Here is a 24,464-nt window from a genome sequence, read left to right as displayed (position 1 = left end):
GAAAGTGAAACTGAAAGTGGATACCAGGCTCTATGACAGCTTTAGGTATTATGGGTATTTTTTAACAAACCAGCAAGTCTGAAGAATAGCCTGATGGTTAGTGATGTGGACTCTTTATCAAGGAATCCTGGTTTGAACCCTATTTCAGTTCTTTTTTTTTAACACTTCTTTTTGTAATTCTGAACCCTCCAGAAACAGAAAAATATCTACTGTACCTAAATATATAAGCTATCTGCAAGCCTAAAGGCTGTTATATTCAAGTACAGTAGGTACGTTATTGCTCCTGGAGGGCTCATAATTACAAAATAAGAGCTAAAGTGGGGTTTGAATCTGAGTTCTTTGGGTCACAATCCACTGCAGTAACCACTATGGAGGTGTTTTACTAAAGCTTAGCTTGAGTAGGGTTACCATATTTTGTCCTCTGAAAAAGAGGACACATGTCCCGTCCCCTGCCCCGCCCCACCCCCTGTCACTTATTCCCCTCCTCCCAGGTCACATATTCCCCTCCCCTGCCCCCCCTGTCACCCCCCCCTCCCCCGGGTCACCTCCCCTCCCCTTACTTGCTATCTTCTGGCCTGGTGGTCTAGTGACCTCTTCAGGGCAGGAAAGAGCCCCCTCTTTTCTGGCCGGAGCTCTGTCCTTGCCCTGCATCCTGTTGCTGTGACGGTCTCGGGATTCAAAATGGCCGCCGAGAGTTGAAGTCTTGCGAGGCCGCTTCAACTCTCGGCAGCCATTTTGAATCCCGAGACCGTCACAGGAACAGAATGCAGGGTAAGGCAGCGCCCCGGGCAGGAAAGGGGGGGGCTCTTTCCTGCCCCGAAGAGGTCAGTAGACCACCAGGGCAGTAGATAGTAAGTAAGGGGAGTGGAGGCTAGGATAGGCCCGCCGCCCGCCCGCCCGTCCGTCCGCCCATTTGTCCAGAAATCCGGACAAACGGGCGGACTGGCAAAACCCGTCCGGACGCCCGGACATGTCCTCAAAAAGAGGACATGTCCGGGTAAATCCGGACGTATGGTATCCCTAAGCTTGAGCTATCTGCAGCAGAGCCCATTTTATTCCTATGGGCCCTGCTGCAGATAACTCAAGCTAAGCTTTAGTAAAAGACCCCCTATGTTACTGCTTTGCTTTGTATTGAAGTCTGTGTGGCTATTTTGAAAGAATGCTGCCATACAGATGTCCATGTCCCTTGTTTTTCCTGTTCATAATTTGGCCTATATCCACTATATGGATGTCCATCTTACTTATTTTTGAACAGTAAATCTTGATGTATTTCCTATTCAAAAATACATGTAAGGTGAATGTTCATTTGGGACATTCTGACTTGGACCTCACTATTCTGACTTGGACATCATTTTGAAAATGCCTCTCCATGGGCTGTGGTATAACTGACTCTCTCACAAGCTTCTTGCTATAAGTGTACCTGAAAAAAGTTTAATTGTGAGGTTTTAAATTCTCTTTTTGCCTGCCTTATCAATACTTTGCATCTTTCTAGTGCTTATGCTGAAATAAGAAGGAGACTGAAAGTTTATAGGGGCTGAGAGAGAAGTCTGGGGATGGAGCTTTTCAACACATAACTTTAATTATAAGGACAGCGGTTTTGAGGCAGGTCAGACATCAAGTGGCGCAAACGAACCTTTTCCGGAGGAGATGGGAAGATGGTAGAACGAGAGGACATGAAATGAGATTGAAGGGGGGCAGACTCAAGAAATAGTTATCTTGTTGGGCAGACTGGATGGACCGTGCAGGTCTTTTTCTGCCGTCATCTACTATGTTACTATGTTAAAAAATAGCGTCCAAAAAGAAATGAAACTAAAGGGAAAATGAAAGGCATTTCTTTTTTTCTTTCTGACACAAAATGAAATGAAATAAGAAATGTTGATTCTGCTGCCAGATTTTCCTTTAAATGAATACCTCCTGTTTGCCAATCTGCCTGCATGTCTCTATGAACTGTTTACCCTTGTTATTACCATCGTCATCATTTGCTGCCTTTTGCCTGAGCAAGGACAAATCAAGTACATATAAAGTATCACATACAATGAGTATATCTTGTTGGGCAAACTGGATGGACCATACAGGTCTTTATCTGCCGTCATCTACTATGTTACTATGTTAAAAAATAGCGTCCAAAAAGAAATGAAACTAAAGGGAAAATGAAAGGCATTTCTTTTTTTCTTTCTGACACAAAATGAAATGAAATAAGAAATGTTGATTCTGCTGCCAGATTTTCCTTTAAATGAATACCTCCTGTTTGCCAATCTGCCTGCATGTCTCTATGAACTGTTTACCCTTGTTATTACCATCGTCATCATTTGCTGCCTTTTGCCTGAGCAAGGACAAATCAAGTACATATAAAGTATCACATACAATGAGTATATCTTGTTGGGCAAACTGGATGGACCATACAGGTCTTTATCTGCCGTCATCTACTATGTTACTATGTAGTAACTATTGCTACAGTGTCAACTCCAAAATAAAGGGACTTTGCTTTAAACCTCCAAATTCTACTTGTTATATATTCAGCATATGCCCTGGAGAAAAGCCATTGGTAGAATAGAATGGTATGAAATGTATTCAGATGACAAAGATGCCATTGTGCTGTATCCTTTCACCTTTGTGGCAGACAATCAAGGCCGCTCCTCTGAGACATTAACCTCATGACATTCAAGCTCTGTGAGGACCTAGATGCCTTGCAGTTGAAACCCAGGAGTTATTGCCTGCGGTCATAAGCAGACAGTGTTGTGGCAGAGATGGGTGTGGTTAGCAGGGTGGACAGTGATGTCATGGAAAACCACTTGCATTTTTTAATTATTAACTATACCACTTATAGTTATTATTAAAAATAATCAACATTATTTTATTTGCTTATTTAAGGATTTGAATTGATGGGAAGCCCATCTGGATATTTTATGGATTTCGAAGATAAAATGCAAGTGATAGCATGGAAAAACCTTGTCTCTACTATAGCCAAGAGGTACATAGGTAAGGTTTTAAATTTTGTATATCTTATTATTAATTTGGATTTTGCTCACACGTTTTTCAGTAGTAGCTAAGGTGAATTACACTGGCTATTTCTCTGTCCCTGGAGGGCTCACAATCTAATTTTGTAACTGAAGTAATGTAATGAAGGATTAAGTGACTTTCCCAAGATCACAAGGAGCAGCAGTGGGATTTGACTCAGCCACCTTTGAATGTCAAGATTGGTGCTGTAACCACTAGGCTACTCCTCCACGCCAGCAGTAGATTATGTGTTGGTAATGCAGTCAGAATTAGAAAATTCTGCATTAGAGGAGCAGGGTTTGGGGACATGGTTATGCAAAAGAGATTTGTGAGAGATATTGCTGAAGGGTTGGAAGGAAAGGTTTGCCTTTTTGCGGATGACACGAAGATAGCCACTAGAGTGGATACCCTGGAAGGAGTAGAAATGATGAGAAGGGATCTCCGAAAGTTAGAAGAATGGTCGGGGGTCTGGCAGTTAAAATTTAATTTACCATAGAGTACTCCAATAGATAATTCTGATAAACATAAACACTTTTATTGTTACTCATATATGCACATATATTATCAACAATATCCCTCAGTTTTCATGTGTCAATTAATGTCTTGGGTCATTTGCCGAAATTATTTTGAATTTCAGAATAAAGTTTATGTACAAAAATGTAGAGTGGCAATGGGGGCTACTATAGCGCCCTCCTTAGCCTGTCTCTACATGACTCAGTTTGAAAAGAAATATGTATATACCTCTTCCCACTATGATAAGGTCATACTGTGGAAGAAGTATATCGATGATGTTATATTGTTCTGGCAGGGGCCTGAAAGTGAGCTGTTAGCCTTTATAGATAACCTTAACACTGCCGATCCTCATTTCAAATTTACTACCTGGATTGATAAATATGAAATTGAATTTTTGGACATTAAGATTATTAAGTCAGATAGCGATGGTTTTCACACCACGATTTTTGGAAGGAAGACCGACAGGAACACCTTACTTCATTATACTAGTTATCATCATGCAGTGTTAAGAAAGGGTGTTCCTGTCGGTCAGTTTCTTAGGTTGCGGCGATTGTGTTCTTCAGTCAATGAATTCAAAGTTCAGTCAAAAGACAGGATGAATCGGTTTGTGCAAAGAGGTTACCCGGTAGGGGTTCTTAGAAAGGCATATAAGAAAGCGTTCTACGTTCACAGACCCTGGTTATTTTTGCCAAGACAAAAATCTGTACATAATCTGTGTGCTCCTGTTTTCTCATCATGCCCCTAAAATAGGACATTTAATACATAAATATTGGCATGTCCTAGCTGTGCATTCAGAATTCAGAGAGCACCCCAAGATTGGAAAGCAAATTTGGGGGAGTTGTTAAAGAGATCTACTCCCAATAAGTTAGATGGTCAACACGCCCCCTGTGGGAAATGCGTTTATTGTAAATATTTGGTCACTGCCAAACATCATGTAATAGTGAAAGAGTGGTTTACTGTATTATGTGTCTGTGCTCGTTATATTACATTGGACACACTAAGCGGCAATTAAAACATAGGCTGGCCGAACATATCAGTAATCTCAGAACTCACAAAAAAGAAGCACCTTTGGTAGCACATTGGACCACACAAAACCATGCGATTGAAGATTTATAGTGTTTATTATTGGTGCAAGCTGCCCCCCCCTAGGGGGGGTGACATCAGTGCACAACTGTTTGCAATAGAACAGCGCTACATTTTTGCATGGGATACGGTGGTAATTGTTACTAAGGGGCATTTCAAATGGGGGTATTTAATCCCTGGAAGAGGAAGACACGGGTGCAAAGTTTGGGGGCGGAACTCTGGATCCCCCGCCTAGACAACAGTCCCGGTGGTAAGCAGCCATTAAGCGTATTAATAATAATGTTATAATGTTAAATTTAGATAGGCTTTTGAGATATTGAGATGACTTGGTATGGGTATGTGTTATTGATTTGTTACAGGTTACGGGGAGTGGTTCCTCCTGATGAAGTAAACCACGAAAAGCGGCCTCGCATTGAGGAACTAAAGTTGTGTCATTAAGTTGACCTTATTAATGTTTTTTCATGGAAGCCTTCTAGCTGCTGTGCAGTGTTGCCACACAAGTACCAAGTATGATATTCAATTGTGGGAGATGCAAGTGAGGCCAGACTAAATACCAAGACTTATCATCATGCTATGCATTTGGAGTCCTATTTATTAGGAAGAACAGTCACTTTGACTCTGGGATTACAACAACGCGGGCCGCCATATAAAAGCGGCCTGTGTTAGCCACTTTGGAACTTTCTGATTCAAGTGTGTGGAAGGAACATTTTGCAATATCATCAAAAGTCAAGGGAAGACTCTTAAGTGCAAATATTGCAATGTAATTTTAACGTGATGCACGTGTGGTTGGTAATATATGAGGTTTCTTTAACGGTGTGGATGACACTGTGAAAGGGATGCAGAAGGGAGTCCCATGAAAACTGAGGGATATTGTTGATAATATATGTGCATATATGGGTAACAATAAAAGTGTTTATGTTTATCAGAATTATCTATTGGAGTACTCTGTGGTAAATTGTATGTATTCATCATACTCTAATGTAAAGCTATATCCCCCTGTGTGAATAGGAGTTAAAATTTAATGCCAAGAATTGCAGAGTGATGCATTTGGGGTGTAGAAACCTAAAAGAGAGATACCGAATAGGAGGGCAGAGACTAGCAAGCTCGACTCAGGAAAGAGACCTTGGGGTGTTGGTGTCGGACGATATGAAGGTGAAGAAACAATGTGACAAGGTGACAGCCATGGCTAGAAGGATGCTAGGCTGCATAGAGAGGGGTATAATCAGCAGAAGAAAGGAGGTGTTGATGCCCCTCTACAAGTCATTGGTGAGACCCCACTTGGAGTATTGTGTTCAGTTTTGAAGGCCGTATCTGGCTAAAGATGTAAAAAGACTGTTAGTAGTGCAAATAAAAGATACGAAAATGATATGGGATTTGCGTTGCAAACCATACGAGAGACTTGCCCACTTGAGCATGTATACCTTGGAGGAAAGGAGAAACAGGGGTGACATGATACAGTCGTTCAAATATTTGAAAGGTATTAATACGCATATGAACCTTTTCCGGAGACGGGAAGGTGGTAGAACTAGAGGACATGAATTGAAGTTGCAGGGGGGCAGACTCAGGAGTAATGTCAGGAAGTATTTTTTCACGGAGAGGGTGGTGGATATGTGGAATGCCCTCCCGTGGGAGGCGGTGGAGATGAAAACGGTAATGGAATTCAAAAATGCATGGGATAAACACAAAGGAATCCTGTTTAGAAGGAATGGATCTATGGAATCTTAACGGACATTGGGTGGCGACGCCGGTATTTGGAGAATAAAACCGGTGCAGGGCGGACTTCTATGGTCTGTGCCCTGAGAAAGGCAGGGACAAATCAAACTCGGATATACATATAAAGTATGACATACCATGTAAAATGAGTTTATCTTGTTGGGCAGACTGGATGGACCATTCAGGTCTTTATCTGCCGTCATTTACTATGTTACTATGTAAAAGAGGTGGGGCTTGGGCAGATCTATGATGCCACATCTGGTGACATCATCAATAGAGATGAGGCTTGGGTGGAGTATGTGTGGGACATGGGCGGAGATTGGGCAGGGCTAGGGTGGGTCCTTGATTCAGATTGGCTGACCGGAAGTGGGCACGGCCACCTGTCAAATATATGCAAATTAGCTTTGATGAAAGGTATGTAACTTATACTACTCACTATGTTTTGCTCTGCTGCTTCAGGGAGCGATGTTATTCTTTCAAACAAACATCATAATTACGGTCCAGTCTACTAAACAATACTTATTTACTCATATTGCAAGGTATTGTTTAGTAATTTGGGCCATAATTATGATGATTGTTGCTTATAGGCTTAAAAAGTAAATAAATCAAATATAGCAGCAAAATCCTTGGACAATCCTACCAATTCTTTGCTATATTAGACAATCCTGGATCTAAGGCTGAATCTATAGTGCCATGCTTTACAGGATCCAGAAAATCTTTTAAGTGTACAGAGTTGGAAAATATAATTGCAGTGCATGAACTAGGCCCAATTCCTCCCAAGGCAAGCTATGCATTTGGCATATGGATTTGGGCATGCTGTCATGTCATTGCAGTAAGTTGCTGCAGCTGTGGGTTAACAGTTTCCACATGCTAATTCATGCACAATGGGGTAAATTCAAGAAAGGTTGCCAAAAGTTAGATGCCAAACATTTGAGCGCAAAGCATCATTCCTGTAATGGCATGGAACTGCTGGTAAGTCCACACCGAAGTGCCTAATATTTAGGCCCAAGCACTTACGCCAGCTCAAAGGCTAGTTTTAGGCGGATAACTGCATGTATCTTATAACAGTGTTTCCCAAATTGGTCTTGGAGTACCCCCTTGTCAGTCAGGTTTTCAGGATATCCACTATGAATGTGCATGAGATTGATTTGCATATAGGGCTAAGTTCTATATATGACACCTTGATTTCCAAGCAGAAATCAAAGCGTATTTCATAAAATACACTTTCATTTAGGCGTACATTATAGAATATGCCGAGTGCTGCTCTTTGTGAGTAAATTTAGTCACAGTCAATTACACCAACTAAAACCTAGTGTAAATCCTGACGCCTAAATTAGACGAGGAGGGGGTGTATTCTATAAGAATGCACATAGATTTTTAGAAACGCCCATGACCTGCCCTTTCTATGCCCATCAGCACGCCCACAATCACACCCACTTTTCAACTGTGTGACTTAGAATTTAGGCGCACTGCATTACAGAATACACTTAGACAGTAGTGTGTGTAAATTATAACTAATTCCAATTAGTGCTGATAATTGCTTGTTAACATCCAATTATCAGTGCTGATTAGCTTGTTAACTAATTAAGTTATGCGCATTGTTACGGAATACGCTTTGACTTCCACGCGGAAATCAAGGTGCCATATATAGAATCATAGGCATCCTGTATAAGAGGCTTGGGGAGGCTAAGCAGCCAGGCAGCTCTATGACGGTCCCTCCGCTCTTTCCCGCCCTCAGCTCCCCGATCGACAGCCTTCCTCTCCGTTCCTCCCCCCCCCCTGCACGTGTTAAACCCTTTTACTTTCAGGCACAGGGACGGCAGTGAAGAGGACAACACATCGAGCTTGCCTCCAGCTTCTCCCTTCCCTCACACAGAGGCATATTTTCAAAGCACTTTGGGAGGCTAAGTTCCATATGTTTCTATGGAACTTTGGGAGGCTAAGTGCTTTGAAAATAAGCCTAACAGTGTCCCGCCTTCTGCGGTAATGCATTTCCTGTTTCCGCGAGGGCGGGACACTGTCTGTGAGGGAAGGGAGAAGCTGGAGGTGAGCTCGCTGTGTTGTCTTCTTCACTGCCATTGCTGCGCCTGAAAGTAAAAGGGTTAAATGCGCGGGGGGGGGGAGGAACGGAGAGGAGGGCTGTCGGGGAGCTGAGGGAGGGCAGGGAGAATCGCTGGACATGGATGGGAGGGGAGGGCAGGGGGAGAGAAGAGATTGCTGGAATTGGAGAGGAGGGGAGGGAAGAGATTGCTGGACAGGAGAGGAGGGGAGGGCAGGGGGAGGAGGGGAGGGCAGGGGGAAAGAAGAGATCGCTGTAATTGGAGAGGAGGGCAGGGGGAGAGAAGAGATCGCTGGACAGGAGAGGAGGGGAGGGCAGCAGGAGAGAAGAGATCGCTGGACATGGATGGGATGGGAGGAGAGGGCAGGGGGAGAGAAGAGATTGCTGGAATTGGAGAGGAGGGCAGGGGGAGAAAAGAGATCGCTGGACAGGAGAGGAGGGGATGGCAGGGGAGAGAGGAGAATTGCTGGACATGGATGAAGGGGAGGGCAGGGGAGGAGAATTGCTGAACATGCATGGATGGAGGGTTCAGGGGAGAGAACAAATGTGCTGGATATGGATGGATGGAGAAGAGGGCAGGGGAGAATGGAGAGTTGCTGGACATGGATGGATGGAGGGGAGGGCAGGGGAGAGAGGAGAATTGCTGGACATGGATGGGAGGGGAGGGCAGGGGGAGAGAAGAGATCACTGGACAGGAGAGGAGGGGAGGGCAGGGGAGAGAGGAGAATTGCTGGGCATGGATGGATAAATGGGGGCAGGGGAGAGAGGAAATTTGCTGGATATGGGTGGATGGAGGAGAGGGCAGGGGAGAAAGGAGAGTTCCTGGACATGGATGGAGGGGAGGGCAGGGGAGAGAGGAGAATTGCTGAACATGGATGGGTGAATGGAGGGGAAAGGGGAGAGAGAAAATTTGCTGGATATGGGTGGATGGAGGAGAGGGCAGAGGAGAATGGAGAGTTGTTGGACATGGATGGAGTGGAGGGGAGGGAAGAGAGGAGAAGTGCTGGACATGGATGGAGTGGAGGGCAGGGAAGAGAGGAGAAATGTTGGACAAGGATGGAGGGAAGGAAAGACAATGGAAGGAGATGCACATGGATGGAGGGGAAGGGAGAGAGGAGAAATCTGGACATGGATGGAGAGGAAGGCAGGGAAGAGAGGAGAAATGTTGGACATGGATGGAGGGAAGGGAAGACAGAGGTAGTAGATGCACATGGATGGAGGGGAGGGGAGTGAGGAGAAATGCTGGATATGGATGGAGGGCAAACTGCTGAATTTAAGGGCTGGTTCGGAACACTTTGAGGGCAAATACTGAAACTCGAGGAAGGATAGGGACAGGGCTACAGATGGTAGACAGGGCGCATAAGGACACAGGAAGATGGTGGACATGTAAGTTTCAATTTTTCTAGTATTGCTGCATGCTGAGTCTGACTTCTTGAGGTAACTTTCCAGTTCAGTATTTTGCCTTCATATCTGTTGCGTCATGTGTTTTTCATGTGTGATAAAGATGCAGTATTCTGCTAGTGTGTAGTATTTGCAGCCCATTTTTTTTTTGTTTCACTAGGTTGTGTACTTGTGTTTTAGAGCCAGGTGTAATTATACTGCTGCCTTTCCACGCATAAGGTTGTAGCTCGTCCTGTCCTTGGAATTAGTGCTGTTATGGTTTGGTAAGGTTATGAGTATGTTTTTGCACAAGTTTGTGTACAGTGTTTTGCAGTGGAGAGATTGTGTGTTGGCCTTACTGAGGTGGCACCAAAACATCAGAAAAGGTGTAGAGCCTAAATCATGACACACTACCTATGTATGTTACTATGTTACTACCTCTTGAAGGATCTACGTATGGTCGTTAATAAAAGGAGCTCATTGTGAACACTATCCACCCTAAAAGGGTGTTTTGTGGCTCTACATGAGAATTGTGATATTATGATCCCTTGTTTCATATTGTTCACGGTCTGCATTTTCCGTATGGTGGTATATTGGTGTATTAGTGTCTGCCCAGTGTAATATTTATGGTACAGTAAGGTTATGAGTGTGTTTTTGCACAAAGTTGTGCATAGTGTTTTGCAGTTGAGCGATTGTGGTTAGTATATGCTTTGAGCAACCACTTTATTCTTTGACATATGATACATATCTAATATCTAAATTTAATAAAAGGTATTAATTGTGACTTTTATTTTTACATATTTTTTTTTCTGTGTGTTGTCAGACAATTATGGATGTAAGCTCCACCCCTGGCCCCACCCCTAACCCCGCCCCCTTTAGCCTCCCCAAACAGTTGGGCCACCGACCGCCTGTGTATAGAATCCCAGGAATACTGCCTTCATCGTATGCAAATCTCTTTCACGCATCTTCATTGCGGATATCCTGAAAACCTGACTAGCAAGGGGGTACTCCAGGACCGGCCTGGGAAACACTGTCCTATAAAATATGTATGCGAGTCCTGGGCCCGCCCCCTAATCCGCCCATCCCCCCCAGGCCCTGCCCCCTTGCGATATTGCACATGTTATAGAATACAGACTAAGGTCAATTGTTCGGGTTATTGTTAATTGGTGCCAATTAACATCAATTAACACTGTTTCATTGCAGTTATTGCTAGTTTACTTCAATTATCAACTCATTATTATATTAACCTATGAGAGCAACTGACTTGCAATTTTGTGCACTAATCATACAGTTGAGCATGCAGGTTTATAGAATTTGGGGGTAACTGCTTAGCACTTAGAAAAAGGTCCCATTGTGACATTTTTGTTAATACTAAACTGCTTTAATATGATAACGTTCAATAGCTGCATCATATTTCCAGACAGGTATGGTCTGCAACATGTTTCTAAATGGAATTTTGAAACGTGGAATGAACCTGATAATCATGACTTTGATAATGTTTCTTTTACTATACAAGGTAAGATTGTTGTTGTTCGTGTATAACTAGTCCCCATTTAGAAAGGTTATCAGTGAAATGAGTGAATTTGTAGCATGTTGACTGGGATATTCAGAGGCACTGTGTGGATAATGCAACTGAATATCCTTACAGATGGCCTCAGTACTATGAAGTGGCGTAGCTACGTGGGACCACGGGGGCCTGGCCCCCGTAGATTTGGCCCTGGACCCCCCTGCCGACAACCTTCTCAACCCCTCCCCCGCCATCGCCGTCAGCTACCTTTGCTGGCGGGGGACCCCAACCCCCGCCAGCCGAGGTCCTCTTCTTCCGGCGCAAGGCTTCGTTCTGTTTCTGTGAGTCTGACGTCCTGTACGTTGTACATGCAGGACGTCAGACTCACAGAATCAGAACGAAGTCTTGCACCGGAAGAAGAGGACCTCGGCTAGCGGGGGTTGGAGTCCCCCGCCAGCAAAGGTAGGCGATAGCGGTGGGGGGGGGGGGGCGGGTTGGCGGCAGGAGGGGGGGTCGAGATGGTCGTCGGCAGGGGTGGGGGGCAAAGTTGTTTGTGATGGTGGTGGTGGTAGCGGCGGTGGTGGTGGGGAGGGATCGGCAATGGCGGGGGGGGGGTCGGCGGCACCGGGGGGGGGGGCTAAAATATGTCCCCTCACCTCAGGCTCTGGACCCCCCTCCTATCGAAGTCTGGCTACGCCCCTGGTACTATGGGGGTAATTCTGTAAGTTATATACATAAGTGTGAGGCTTACCTCTCTCTATCTGTATTCCTATGTGTAAAAAACGTACTAAGTAAGAGATATTCATATTTACAAAACAGCGCTCAGCCAAGTTTACAACATTTACACACATATGTGCACACATTCACCCAAATTCTATAAATGCCGCCTGGCCAAATTGTGCGCACAACATAATTGATTAACTGGCCAATCAGTGCCGATAATTGGTACTAAACTAATTAGCGGCACTAATTGGCTTTAATTAGAATTAATGCACACAACTTTCTAGGCATATTATATAACACAGTGTACATAATTTGTAATGTGCACAATTGAAAAGGCATTTCCACGGGCATGGAATGGGCGGCTTGTGGGTGTTTCAGTAAACCATGGGGTCCTTTTACTAAGCTGCAGTAAAAAGGGACCTGCGCTAGCCTCAGCTCATGTTTTTGTTGCGTACTGAGGTTCCCTTTTACTGCACTGGGTAAAAGGCTGTCTCTATTTTTCTCAACAAGAAATGGCCATGCTGTAAATGAAACAACAACAAGTGAAGAGTCCAGTATAAATGCTTAATCAAATAATCAGTACGATGTATTTAAAATTCCAATCTTCCTTTAGTTTCAAACATGCTCTTCTTTTTATGTAACAAATAGTTGTTGAGTACTTAGCTACATGGCTCGACGGTGGCCAAACACGTTTCACTTTAAATGCTTTATCAGGAGCCGTGCATCAACTTTCTTGTAATATCTAACAAGATGGTATCACATATTCTTGTGATCACATTGCATCTTATCAAATCTCAATTCTTCCATACAATCGGTGCATAAATGTTAGTTTTTATTTTATGGAAATACCTCCTATGAATAGTGCCGGGGAGAGCTTGGTGCAGTCTTCTGTCCAGATAATTATCTGCATAACTTAAGACACATAAAAGAGTGTTCTTATTTATCCAGGTAAGTTAAGTTAATAGAAGACTGAATATTCCTTCTATCCACATATCTTTCTGTGCTGACTGCATTATGGGAATATTCAGTGCATGCCGCCATGAAATCAATTCTATAACTGGGTGCTTGGGACGCACCTGCTTTCCTTTATGGAAAGCTACCTTAACTAGGGACGTACACACTTAAATGTTAGGTTGAGCACTTACACTAGCCACGGAGCTGGTGTTAATATTAGTGCCTAGTTCCTGAACATAACTTACAGTATTCAATAAGGTACACGTGTAAGTTTGAACGCTGTCAAGCTTCGCCCGTATGTTAGCCCCCTTGTAAATATGCGTTACGTAAGTTAAGTGCATATTTACAGCATAGATGTTGGAACGGAGGGAGCTACAGGTGCCATGGTACTCTCAAAATTTGCCTTCTCTGTGAGAGGAGGGAAGGAAGGAGGGAAATGCTGTAAACCATTGGGGGGGGGGGGGGTAGGTTGTTCAAACATAGGGAAGAAAAGAAATGCTGTCCACGGGGTGGGGTTGGGGAGAGACTATGGGAGGATAGATAAGGGAAGGGGAGATTCTGGGGCTGGGGGCAGATTTGGGGATGGATCTTGGGTGGAGTTGGGGAAGGACCTCTCCCAAACAAAAAGGCGTTCTCCTGCCTCAGTTTACAGAATAGTACTTGTGGAATTATGGCAGTTATGCACAGAAATATACATGTAAATGTCATTATTCTAAACATTTTCTCACAGATGTTAGCATGTATGTTATAGAATTACCCGCTATACCAGAATTTCTCAACCCAGTCCTCGAGACACACCAAACCAGTTTGGTTTTCGAGATATCCACAATAAATATACAATTGCATATGCCGCCTCCAGTATATGCAAATCTATCTGATTTATATTCATTTGGGCATCCTGAGAACCTGACTGACTTGGTAACCTCTGCCCTATATAGATAGTGATTCTGAATATTTAGATATTATTTTGACCAATTTCAGCCGACATTTAAAATAAATACTATGGTGGCTGAATATTGACCCGACTGCCTTTGCTGAACTGTATTTTATAGCTACTGAGTCACAGCAGTTAATTTCATTGGTGTATACAAGAAAAAATATCAAAACACAAAGTAAACATTTGAACAATAAGTAGTATATTGCTAATTTATATTTTACTTTATGACATTTCAATTTTTATATTGATATATGAGGATGAAAACATACCTAGGAATTTGTAAGACAGTATATATTCCTAGAACAGTCGTATTACAGCCAAATCTCCTAAAGCGTATAGATAAAAACAAAATGTTGATCCAAAAAATAAATAAATAAATGTATATATATAAACATGACAAAGCACATAATATACAGGTCTAGGAATATATACTGTCTTACAAATTCCTAGGTATGTTTTCTTCCTCATATGTATGATATATATTTTGTTTCATTTTATTTTATTCTTTATTACTTATAGAATAGGCTTAAATTTTGCGCAGTATATAGAATAATGCCGAATGCAATTTAGGCCATGTTTTACTTGGCTTAAATCCCGAAACCTAAATTAGGCGCAGAGCGGGTGTATTCTATAACAACACGCATAGATTTTAGAAACGCCCACACCCCACTCATGGCCATGCCCTCTTTTCAACTGTGTGACTTAGAATTTAGGCGCACCGAGTTACAGAATATACTTAGTGAGTTGTGCGTGTAAATCTTCATGCCAATTAGTGCTGATAATTGCTTGTTAACATCCACTGATTCGCTAGTTAAGAAACGTGCATTTTTATAGAATACGCTTCGGTTTTCATGTGGAAATTAAGGTGCCATATATAGATTATGTGCTAATTGGTTAGCGCAGCTACATTGCAATGCACTAGTCGATTAGCAAGTGAGCTCTTACCACCTACAAAAAGCGTGCCAGTAAGGGCTCATGACCTAATCTGTTTTAATGACCACATTCTAATGGCAAAATTAGCACCATTAATACAAAAAAAAAAAGGAAATTTCCCACCATTTTACCCCAGAATAAAAAGAGGCCTTTGCGCGCCCTTACGCAGGTCTTTCCTGTGCACTAAGACCACTTTTGTTTACTGCAGTTTAGTAAAACGACCCCTTAGTATTATTTCAGAAAAATGATCTTCTGCATATTTGCAAGAGAAAATAAGCCATTGTGTCTAGGTAAAAAGCAAAACAAAACATTTCCACTAATTAGGGGTGATCCAACAATAGATCAAATTCAAAACCTAAAACAAAACCAAAGCGAAAATAGCCAGCGGAAAGTGACTAGGTAACTGAAAACAATAGATCGTGTGTTCATTGTGTAATACTTGCTAATGACCTTCCAGGAAAGAGTTAAGTTGTTGTGGGTTAAAAAAAATATATATGTTGCCAAAATATCACTTTCCATAAACACATATTTCAGGAAAATGCAATTTGCAAACTACTACTGTAGGTTTCAACACAAGAAATCTTTTTCATAGCAGTAGCTGTGTTTCTCTGAGGATGGTCATGATATGCAATCCTCATGTATGGATGATCTTTTTGGATGGAAACTAGGACAGGGCAATGATTGTGAAACATCTAGAGCTGAAGTTGGACCTTTCAGTGTTGAACCAATTGTAAAAAAATGTACTATAAATGAGCCAACTTGGTGGTGGTGGTGGTGGTGGTGGTGAGGGGGGTGGTGTTGCATGAATTTGTATATTGATTTATGTTGTGTATTTTTGCTCTTAAAAAAAATAAACCCATTTCCTGACATTTCTTGTATTTGCAGTTAATAGGGGAATGGAAAACAGATCCCAGGTAGAGGGATGGAGGGAAGGAGGAATGCAGGAAATACTTTTTCATGGAGAGAGTGCTGGATACTTGGAATATCCTTCTGGTAGAGGTGGTGAGTTCAAAAACAGTGACAGAATTCAAAAATACATGGGATAAACACAGAGGATCCCTATATAGAGGATGGAACCAAAGCAAAACGTGAATGACCTTCAGACTTTAAACAGGGCACAGAGAGTGTGCATGGAGCAGCAGGTACAAGTCTGGCCGCCTTGTTTGGCACACTGGATGGACCATTCAGGTCTTTATTTAACATCACTCACTGTATTACTGCGTTACAGAGAGAGGAGAGAGTGTGGGGATGTGGACAATAAGGGATCCTGGACCAGGGAAGGGAATCAGGAAAGGGTAGGATGAGCCCTGCGCTCAGACCTCTTCATTCATTCTCTCCCCATCCAGCATTAGAGGTACCAACACAAGCAACTCTTCAGGCAGTGGAAACAACTCCTCCTAATATAGTCCACCACAATCAAAACAGCTCTTCACCTCCAACAGTGGCAGCAGAATGTAAAAAGGCCTACCACTGTGTAGCTTGCATGAAAGGAGCATGACCCCTCCCCCCAATGCAAATATTGGCACACATGTACATTCTGCATCACACTGTTGAGCCCCATTCCTGCCTGTGTGTGAAGAGTAAGGCTGGGATGGAAGACAGAGGACAGGTCCAGTAGGCTGAATGAAGGGCTTGAATGCCTCTATTAATTCTAGGTCTATAACACTCCAAATGATCACCAAACAATAATACAGCAAGTTTAGCATAACTGACAGTAAGTATTCCTATAACTACAAGATATATCTTCTGATCAATAAAACTGAATTACAGGGCCAATTACATGAACAAAGGAACCCTTCTCAATATATTTATACCAGCATAGAAATGAAAGAAGCCATTTTGTTTTAAACAGCCTATCAAGAGAGTAATACCACCATTATCTCAAAAGACAAACAAGATTCTACATACTACATTTGGGTGAAATCATCCAACAGAGCCTAGCACAAACATCACTTAGCATTCTGGAAGCGCTGCAGTGTACATGCACGGGTGCCTTCCTACCCAAAGTGAGAGTGTGGGACCAGCAGTCCTTGTTTTCCCACGGAGCAGAGCAGCTGTGTTTTGTCAGATCTCAGAATGTATCTTTCTAGAGTTTTTTGTGCCTTCTGTAGCAGTATGTGGAACCCTTTTCTTTTATTTACTTAAGATTTTCTCATTCTCCCCCCTCCCTTTTGTTTATTTTCTTAGGGGCCCTTTTACTAAAGCTTAATCACACTAACAGAAGCAGCATGCGCTAAATTCTAAGAAGGCCATAGGTATATAATGGGCTTCTTAGCACTTAGTTCATACTAATGTCTATTAACGTGCACTAAGCTTGGGCTAAGCTTTAGTTAAAGCTCCTTAGTGTTTTTCAGCTTAAGTTTCCTTTTATTTTCACGCAGCTCCCTCAGCCTCTTAGGGCTGAGCACTCAGTTGGGTTTCTTTTTTGTTTTTTAAATTGAGCTGTTTGATTTCACCCTCCAATGTCACTTAAAACTCACAGTGGTTTTAAAAAGTGTACTAGATGTGGCAAGACCGTCTCTGTGACTGACACACACAATTGGTGCTTGCTGTTCCTGGAACATGACCAAACAGCTGCTAATTGTCATATCTGTTCTAAAATGCAGAAGAAGACACAAAAAAGTTGAGAGGCTTAGCTTCAGAAACATTTTGGCACTTCTAAGTCTGGTCCATTGACTTTGACATCAGAGGCATTGATCCCTATGGTTGGTGGAACTGTATCGTACTGGGGGCACACTAGCATCTAGGAGGTCTTCCCCTCCCTCGACATTGTGCGCCAGTAGGGCCCTGTTGGATCGACCTGCATCGGACTTGACACCAAGGATGTATCAGGGTTAAACATTGTCCTTAATGGCACTGAGAGATCCCGATGTCGTGTATCGAGCAAAGGCAAAGGAGCATTGACATCAGTCCAAGCAGGACTGATGTCAATGCTTCTTTGCCTTTGCTCGATACACGAGCTAGTGTGCCCCCAGTACCTGGACCTCCTGGAACCATACTTCAAGCAGATGGTTCCAGGAGGTCTAGGTCATCCACACTGCCGGTACCTAAGAAGCGTCAGCGCTGAGAGTACCACTTCCACTCTGTAGAGTCGGTGCCGATGTGCAGTCTCCTACATGCTGGGACCAGCTTTCTCATTCAGCTCCGACTTCTTCACAAACTGTCACCAATCTAACACTGGCCCCACTTTTACCGATGCCTGCCCCCAAGTAAATGGCTCTGGGCCATGCTGCAGGAGGAGTTGGAGTGGATCTTGGATCAGCACAATGCCGACCATGGTTCTGTCCCAACTAATCCTTGAAGTCAATGCCTTGTCTGTCACCCATGCACTGACATGGGTGCCTCAATGGGGGTTGGTGTTGGCCTCGGAAGAGGCAGTGCTCCTCTCCTGCACGTCTGGTGAGGAAACTACCCTGATTTCCAGGACAGGATCTGTCCCTTGGCACTCTCATCCTGTGTCTAGATATCATTCTAGTAGGCTGAGGCAGACACAGACTCAGACTACTCAGGAGTACTTTGCTGAGTCTAACTCAGACTGTTTGTGGGATTTGAAGTTGAACCAGAGGAGTTCTCAGACCCCTCCCCAACTCAGGAAAGGAAAAAGTTCCACCAGAGGAACTCTCCTTTGTCAGGTTTTTGAGAGAGAAATGGTAAGTCCATACCATTTGATTTGGAGGTTGAGAACAATTCCAGGGACAAAATGTTGGATGTCTTTGATTATGAGGATCTTTCTAAAGAGGCTGAGACAGTGCCTATGCATTGCATCCTTCAGCAAGTGCAGATGAAGAATTGGGAGATCCTTCTCTTTGTGCATCCAGTCCCTAGGAATGTGGACTATGTATAGAGTCCAAAAGGCTCCCAGATTCGAGAAGCAACAGCTGCCCCACCACTCTATGGTGGTCAAATCTGCTCTAAGCTAAGAGTTCTAGGACCTCGATGCCTCTGGGGATAGATGCTGGGACCTTAGAGTCTTTTGGGAGAAATATTTACTAGGCCACTATGCTTGTGTACTGTGTACAGTTCTATCAGCTCTACATGAGCATCTACTTGCAGAACCCGGTGCGCAGTTTGGCGGAATTTACAGATTCTCTATCATCAGATAAAGCTGCAGAGCTCCATATATTAGTAGCCAAGTAGAAGGAATGCCAAAAGCACTAGGCCTGGGCAAGCTACTGTGTTTTTGATGAAGCAAAGTAAACACATGGGAGAATAAGGGATGGTCAGAGAGGAGAGGTAGATCCCAGACGAAATGCTTTGAAAGCAAGTAGAAGTATCTTATATTGGATACTATAGGAGACAGAGAGCCAGTGAAGTTTCCAGAGGAGATGTGATACAGAATCATATTTTCTGGCATGACAAATGAAATGAGTTGCAGTGTTTTCTAAGGTTTGTAGCTTTTTCAAGGAAATATGAGGTAACCCTGTAAAGACAATATTGCAATAATCTATTTTTGTAATCAGTAAAGATAGTACCAGAGCATGAAAGGAATCATGATCGAAGAATTTCCTTACACAATGTAGATGTCGTAGCACAAAAAAGCCAGACTGAACAATGAGGAAACATGGGGTGCAAAAGAAAGTTGAAAATCAAGGGTTACCCCTAAATACTGGAACAATTGAACCAGTGAAGTAGTAGTGCCTAAGAGAGAGAGGTTCTGGACTGGACGGATATCCAGTGATCCAGCAAGCAACCATTTTTTAGGGTTGAGGACCATTTGATGAGACTGTAGCCAGTGAGAAACTGCATCAAGGCAGGATTGAAGTGTGGAGATGCTGGAAGTAACTGAGTCAGTGTAGTAAAGGAGAAGAATATCATCTGCATAAATGTATGTGGAAATTGTGAAACACTGAATGAAAGATGCTAGTGGACTAAGAAATTGGTTAAATAACAAAGGAGAAAGGATGGATCCCTCAGAGACACCACAGGAAAGAGAGTAAGTAATGGAAGTGGAAGAAGAAGAAGAAGTAGTAACCTTGAAAGAGCGAGCTGAGAGGAATGAAGTGAACCAATTTAGAACTGTTCCAGAGAAGCCTAATGATTGGAGGTGTGCCAAAAGGAGCGAATGATCAAGTCAAATGCTGCTGAGAGGTCTAAAGAAACAACCAAAGCACACCAGTTATTGTCAATATGAGAATGGATTTCACGAATGACACTAGCAAGGACTGTTTCTGTGCTATAGAAATTATGATAACCAGGTTGACGGGGATGAAGTGCTAGAGCCTTCTCAACGAAATCAGAAATTTGGTGAAACACTGCTTTTTCAAGGATTTTTGACAAAAAGCATAAACTGGAAACAGGGCGATAATTAGTTGGGTCTGCTGGATCTAAGGTGGGTTGTTTCAGAGTTGGGTACAATGGCCATTTTCCAGATACTAGGAAATTCACCACTAGAAAGGCTAAGATTGATTAAGGGCAAAGATAGGTGGAGAAGCCCCAGAGAAGGACAGGAGAGCCAAGAAGCAGGTAGAGGGTCCAACTCACAGGCAGATGGTTTCATGTGCTTAACTAATAGGGTAAGAGATGGCAGAGTGACCTGCTTATAATCGAACGAGAAAAACGCCCAAGTTCCGACCTAAATCGGGAGATGGACGTTTATCTCACAAAACCGAATAAAGCGGTATAATCGAAAGCCGATTTTTGGACGTTTTCAACTGCACTCCGTCGTGGATGCGGACAAAGTTGATGGGGGCGTGTCAGAGGTGTGGCGAAGGTGGAACTGGGGCGTGGTTATCTGCCGAACAAAGATGGGCGCATTTCACTGATAATGGGAAAAAAGTATGCGTTTTTAGCTAGAATTTAGGACACTTTTCCTGGACCCTGTTTTTTCACGAATAAGGCCCCAAAAAGTGCCCTAAATGACCAGATGACCACTGGAGGGAATCGGGGATGACCTCCCCTGACTCCTCCAGTGGTCACTAACCCCCTCCCACCACAAAAAAATGATGTTTCACAACTTTTTATTTTCACCCTCAAATGTCATACCCAGCTCCCTGGCAGCAGTATGCAGGTCACTGGAGCAGTTGTTAGGGGGTGCAGTGGACTTCAGGCAGGTGGACCCAGGCCCATCCCCCCTACCTGTTACAATTGTGCTGCTTAATGCTTATTAGTAGTCCAACCCCCCCAAACCCACTGTACCCACATGTAGGTGCCCCCCTTCACCCCTTAGGGCTATAGTAATGGTGTAGACTTGTGGGCAGTGGGTTTTGAGGGGGATTTGGGGGGCTCAACACACAAGGGAAGGGTGCTATGCACCTGGGAGCTCTTTTACCTGTTTTGTTGGTTTTGTAAAAGTGCCCCCTAGGGTGCCCGGTTGATGTCCTGGCATGTGAGGGGGACCAGTACACTACGAATCCTGGCCCCTCCCACGAATAAATGTCTTGGATTTATTCGTTTTTGAGCTGGGCGCTTTCATTTTCCATTATCGCTGAAAAACAAAAACGCCCAGCTCACACATTGTTGAATAAAACATGGGCGTCTATTTTTTTCGAAAATATGGTTCGGTCCGCCCCTTCACGGACCCGTTCTCGGAGATAAACGCCCATGGAGATAGGCGTTTTCGTTCAATTATGCCCCTCTAAGTAATTGAAATGAATTCAAAGTAGCAGAACCTGTGTATATAACTGGAGGGGAACTCAAGTAGAGGGGGTTGGTGATGGGGCTGCAAAAAAGCCTGGAAGGTTATAATTTTGGAAACAAAGAACTGGGCCAGACTGTCTGTGGGAGGACACAGCAATAACTCAGAGGAATGGGGAGCAGCAGTAAGGGACTTACTGTCCAGCCATGATCAGGGCACAGACCTCAGGGCACAGATCATAGAAGTCTGCCCAGCACTGGCTTTATTTCCCAATTACTGGTGTTGCCATCTAATCACCGCTAAGCTTGTTTGGTTCCATGCTTTCTATACAGGATTCCTTTGTATTTATCCCACACATTTTAAAATTTTGTTACCATTTTCCTCTCCACTACCTCCTTCAGGTGGGCATTTCAGGTATCTACTATCCTCTCCATGAAAAAGTATTTCCTGATGTTATTCCTGAGTCAGCCCCCCTGCAACCATAATTCACGTCATCTAGTTCTACCGCCTTCCCATTTCTGGAAAAGGTTTGTTTGTATATTAATACCTTTCATATATTAATACCTTTCAAATATTTGAATGTCTGTGTTATATCACCCCTGTCTCTCCTTTCCTCCAAGCTACACATCTTCAGATCATCAAGTCTCTTGGTACAAATATGCCATTATAAAATTGGCACTCAGTGTGTGACATCCCTATGCCTAAATGGAGGCCTCAAGTAATAGAATTACTCATTAAATTCATACCTGAGGCAATAATAAGCTTGCTAGTTGGCTGCTTTTGTGTTTGTAACTATCAGAAATTAAACAGAGTGAAAATATAGTAAGAGAAAGTTAATAAGCTTCATTATTAAGCTGAGTGTCTAGTACTTTTGTGCAGGACAGGGGGTTAACTTTATGAAGAGACTAGCAAGTAAATAACAGAGAAAGTTAATAAGCTTTGTTTGTGTCTGCTGATATTGTGCAATGTGCACACAAAGAAGGTGGTTTTATAAGTGTGCCTACGTGGAATGTCCAAAAAGTCCCTGTTTTAAGTTTATTATGCACAGGTGAAACAACTACAAATACAAAGGGGCAATGGTGCCAGCATACACCTAATATACACTACACATCAGGGCATAAAAACTTCATAGGGTTTAAAAAACATAAATTAACTATACCCTAAACCCTCATGCATGGAAAAATGTAAATATATATGGGCCCGATATTCAGCCAGCGGCAGGCAGCTCGTTTGCTGTCTGCCGGCGGCATTAAATCCAGATATTCAATGCCAGCCTGTTTCTAGTGACCGGCATTGAGTATCTAGGTTTATTTGGGCTGATAAAAGGTTAAATGGCTATGCCGATATTCAGCATTAACTGGTTAACATTTTAGCAGTCAAAGATAGGTCTTCTATTTAAATGGCCTATTTTGGTTGGTTTGGTGCCGAATACTTGTGCCTAACTTGCTATGTTGTGTGATATAGACAGTTAGTGGCTAGCCGCTAACCAGGATATTCAGCAGGAGGTAACTGGTTATTTCCCACTAAATCTCTGCAGTTAGGCACTTAAACCCTATTTAACTGGCCAGGAGCTGCTCCTGGCTGGTTAAATATTTTTGAATATCGGGAGGTATGTGTTTATCTCTCTATCTACATGTTGACATAGATATATAGATATAGATTGGAGAGACATCAAAAGTGGCTTGATTTACATCAGTGTCTTTATAAACAAGGTTCATTCACCACAGCTCCATATCATTCTTTCTTTCTTTCTTTTTTTGTTTTAGCTTTTTATCATTTTTTTACCACTTTTTTGTCACTTTTGTAAAACAAAATTTTATCACTAATATCCATGTTTCTATATATATCAGAGTTTCTTATGAACCAATCAAAGTTTCAAGATTATATCATTTTTAAAATACTTACTTTGAGTTATCCTCTGTAAAACTTTACAGTCCTATTCTGTCAACAAACCATAATCTTTATGAAATGACCCAACAACAATGTTTCAGGAAAGAAAGACTTCCTTGAGGAACATAAGAATAGGAGAATTGCTATTCTGGGTCAGGCTTAAGGTCTGTTTCCAGCACAGGGCAAACCAGATCAAAAGTATCTGGCAGAATCCCAAGAAGTAGGAAGATTCCATGCTACCTATCCAAGGGATAAGCTACTGCATTCCCTATATCTACCTTAATAACAGTTTATGGACTCTACCTCCATGAACTTTTCCAAACCTTTTTTAAACCCACCTACACATAAAGCACATATTATTAAGAATTGGATTGTAGAAAAGCGGCTAGGTTGTTTTTTTGCTAACTAAGACATGGCTAACATATATAGCAGACCCTTTGGTTAAGCAAATGTATCCACCTGGATACAAAATTAAGTTAACTTGTAGGGAAAAAAGAGAGATGTAGATACAGCTTATTTATAAAAGCTTTTTTGAAGTTGAAATTTTGGATATGCATATTTCTTCAGAATTTGAAATTTCAGCCTATCGAATTAAGGACAGTTCTCTTATGAATTCTATCACTTGCATGGTATTTTATGTGGCACCAAGAAAATGGACTACTGTCCAAGACAGGTTTTATGATTTCATGTTTTGAAACTCTTTAAACTCTAAATTTAACCTTGTGTTGGAGATATCAACTTGGTTCTAGAAAAGGCTGATATTTATCCAAATATATCTTTCCTACTTAAATGCTTTAAGTTATCAAGTTCCTATTTTTAGAACTAAAGGACATCAATTAGATTTAGTTGCCTTTTCTAAAGTCGATGCCAGTTCAGATATCCTTTTTCTAGAAGGTACCTGGTTAGAGATTCCCTGGTCGGATCACTTTTTATACCAAATCTATATAGATTGGAGACAACTAGGAAATGGTACATTATCACAAAGAACATCATATCTCTCGAGGGGAACCATTGATCATGTAGCTATTCGGTCACAGTTTGATTAAAAAAAGTGCATCCCAGGAAGCTTTAGACTTCAGTAACGACTGGTTCTACCTTACTAAGGAGATCTTGGACAATTTGGCCTCTTACAAAATTCAAACCTGAATAGCTAGACCGTCAGATAAATGATTTGATTCTGAGTTGCTTGTTCAAAAAAGGA

The 24,464-nt window shown here is 42.6% G+C and overlaps 1 protein-coding gene across 2 annotated transcripts in view; it reads left to right on the top strand.

Annotated features, from left to right (window-relative positions):
* Positions 1-24,464, top strand: part of IDUA (iduronidase alpha-L-) — a 225,068-nt gene that overhangs the window by 123,487 nt on the left and 77,117 nt on the right. Inside the window, exons 4-5 of one of the 2 annotated variants that reach the window (XM_030194464.1) lie at positions 2,872-2,979; positions 11,166-11,261. In XM_030194464.1, the coding sequence (XP_030050324.1) occupies positions 2,872-2,979; positions 11,166-11,261 (204 nt within the window). The remainder of the gene's footprint in view (positions 1-2,871; positions 2,980-11,165; positions 11,262-24,464) is intronic. The other variant, XM_030194465.1, reaches the window with a different exon arrangement.

Source organism: Microcaecilia unicolor, chromosome 2 (assembly GCF_901765095.1).
Source record: "Microcaecilia unicolor chromosome 2, aMicUni1.1, whole genome shotgun sequence".
NCBI lineage: Eukaryota > Metazoa > Chordata > Amphibia > Gymnophiona > Siphonopidae > Microcaecilia > Microcaecilia unicolor.
The sequence above is the reverse complement of the archived record's forward strand: the minus strand, read 5'-3'. Positions and strand labels throughout refer to the sequence as shown.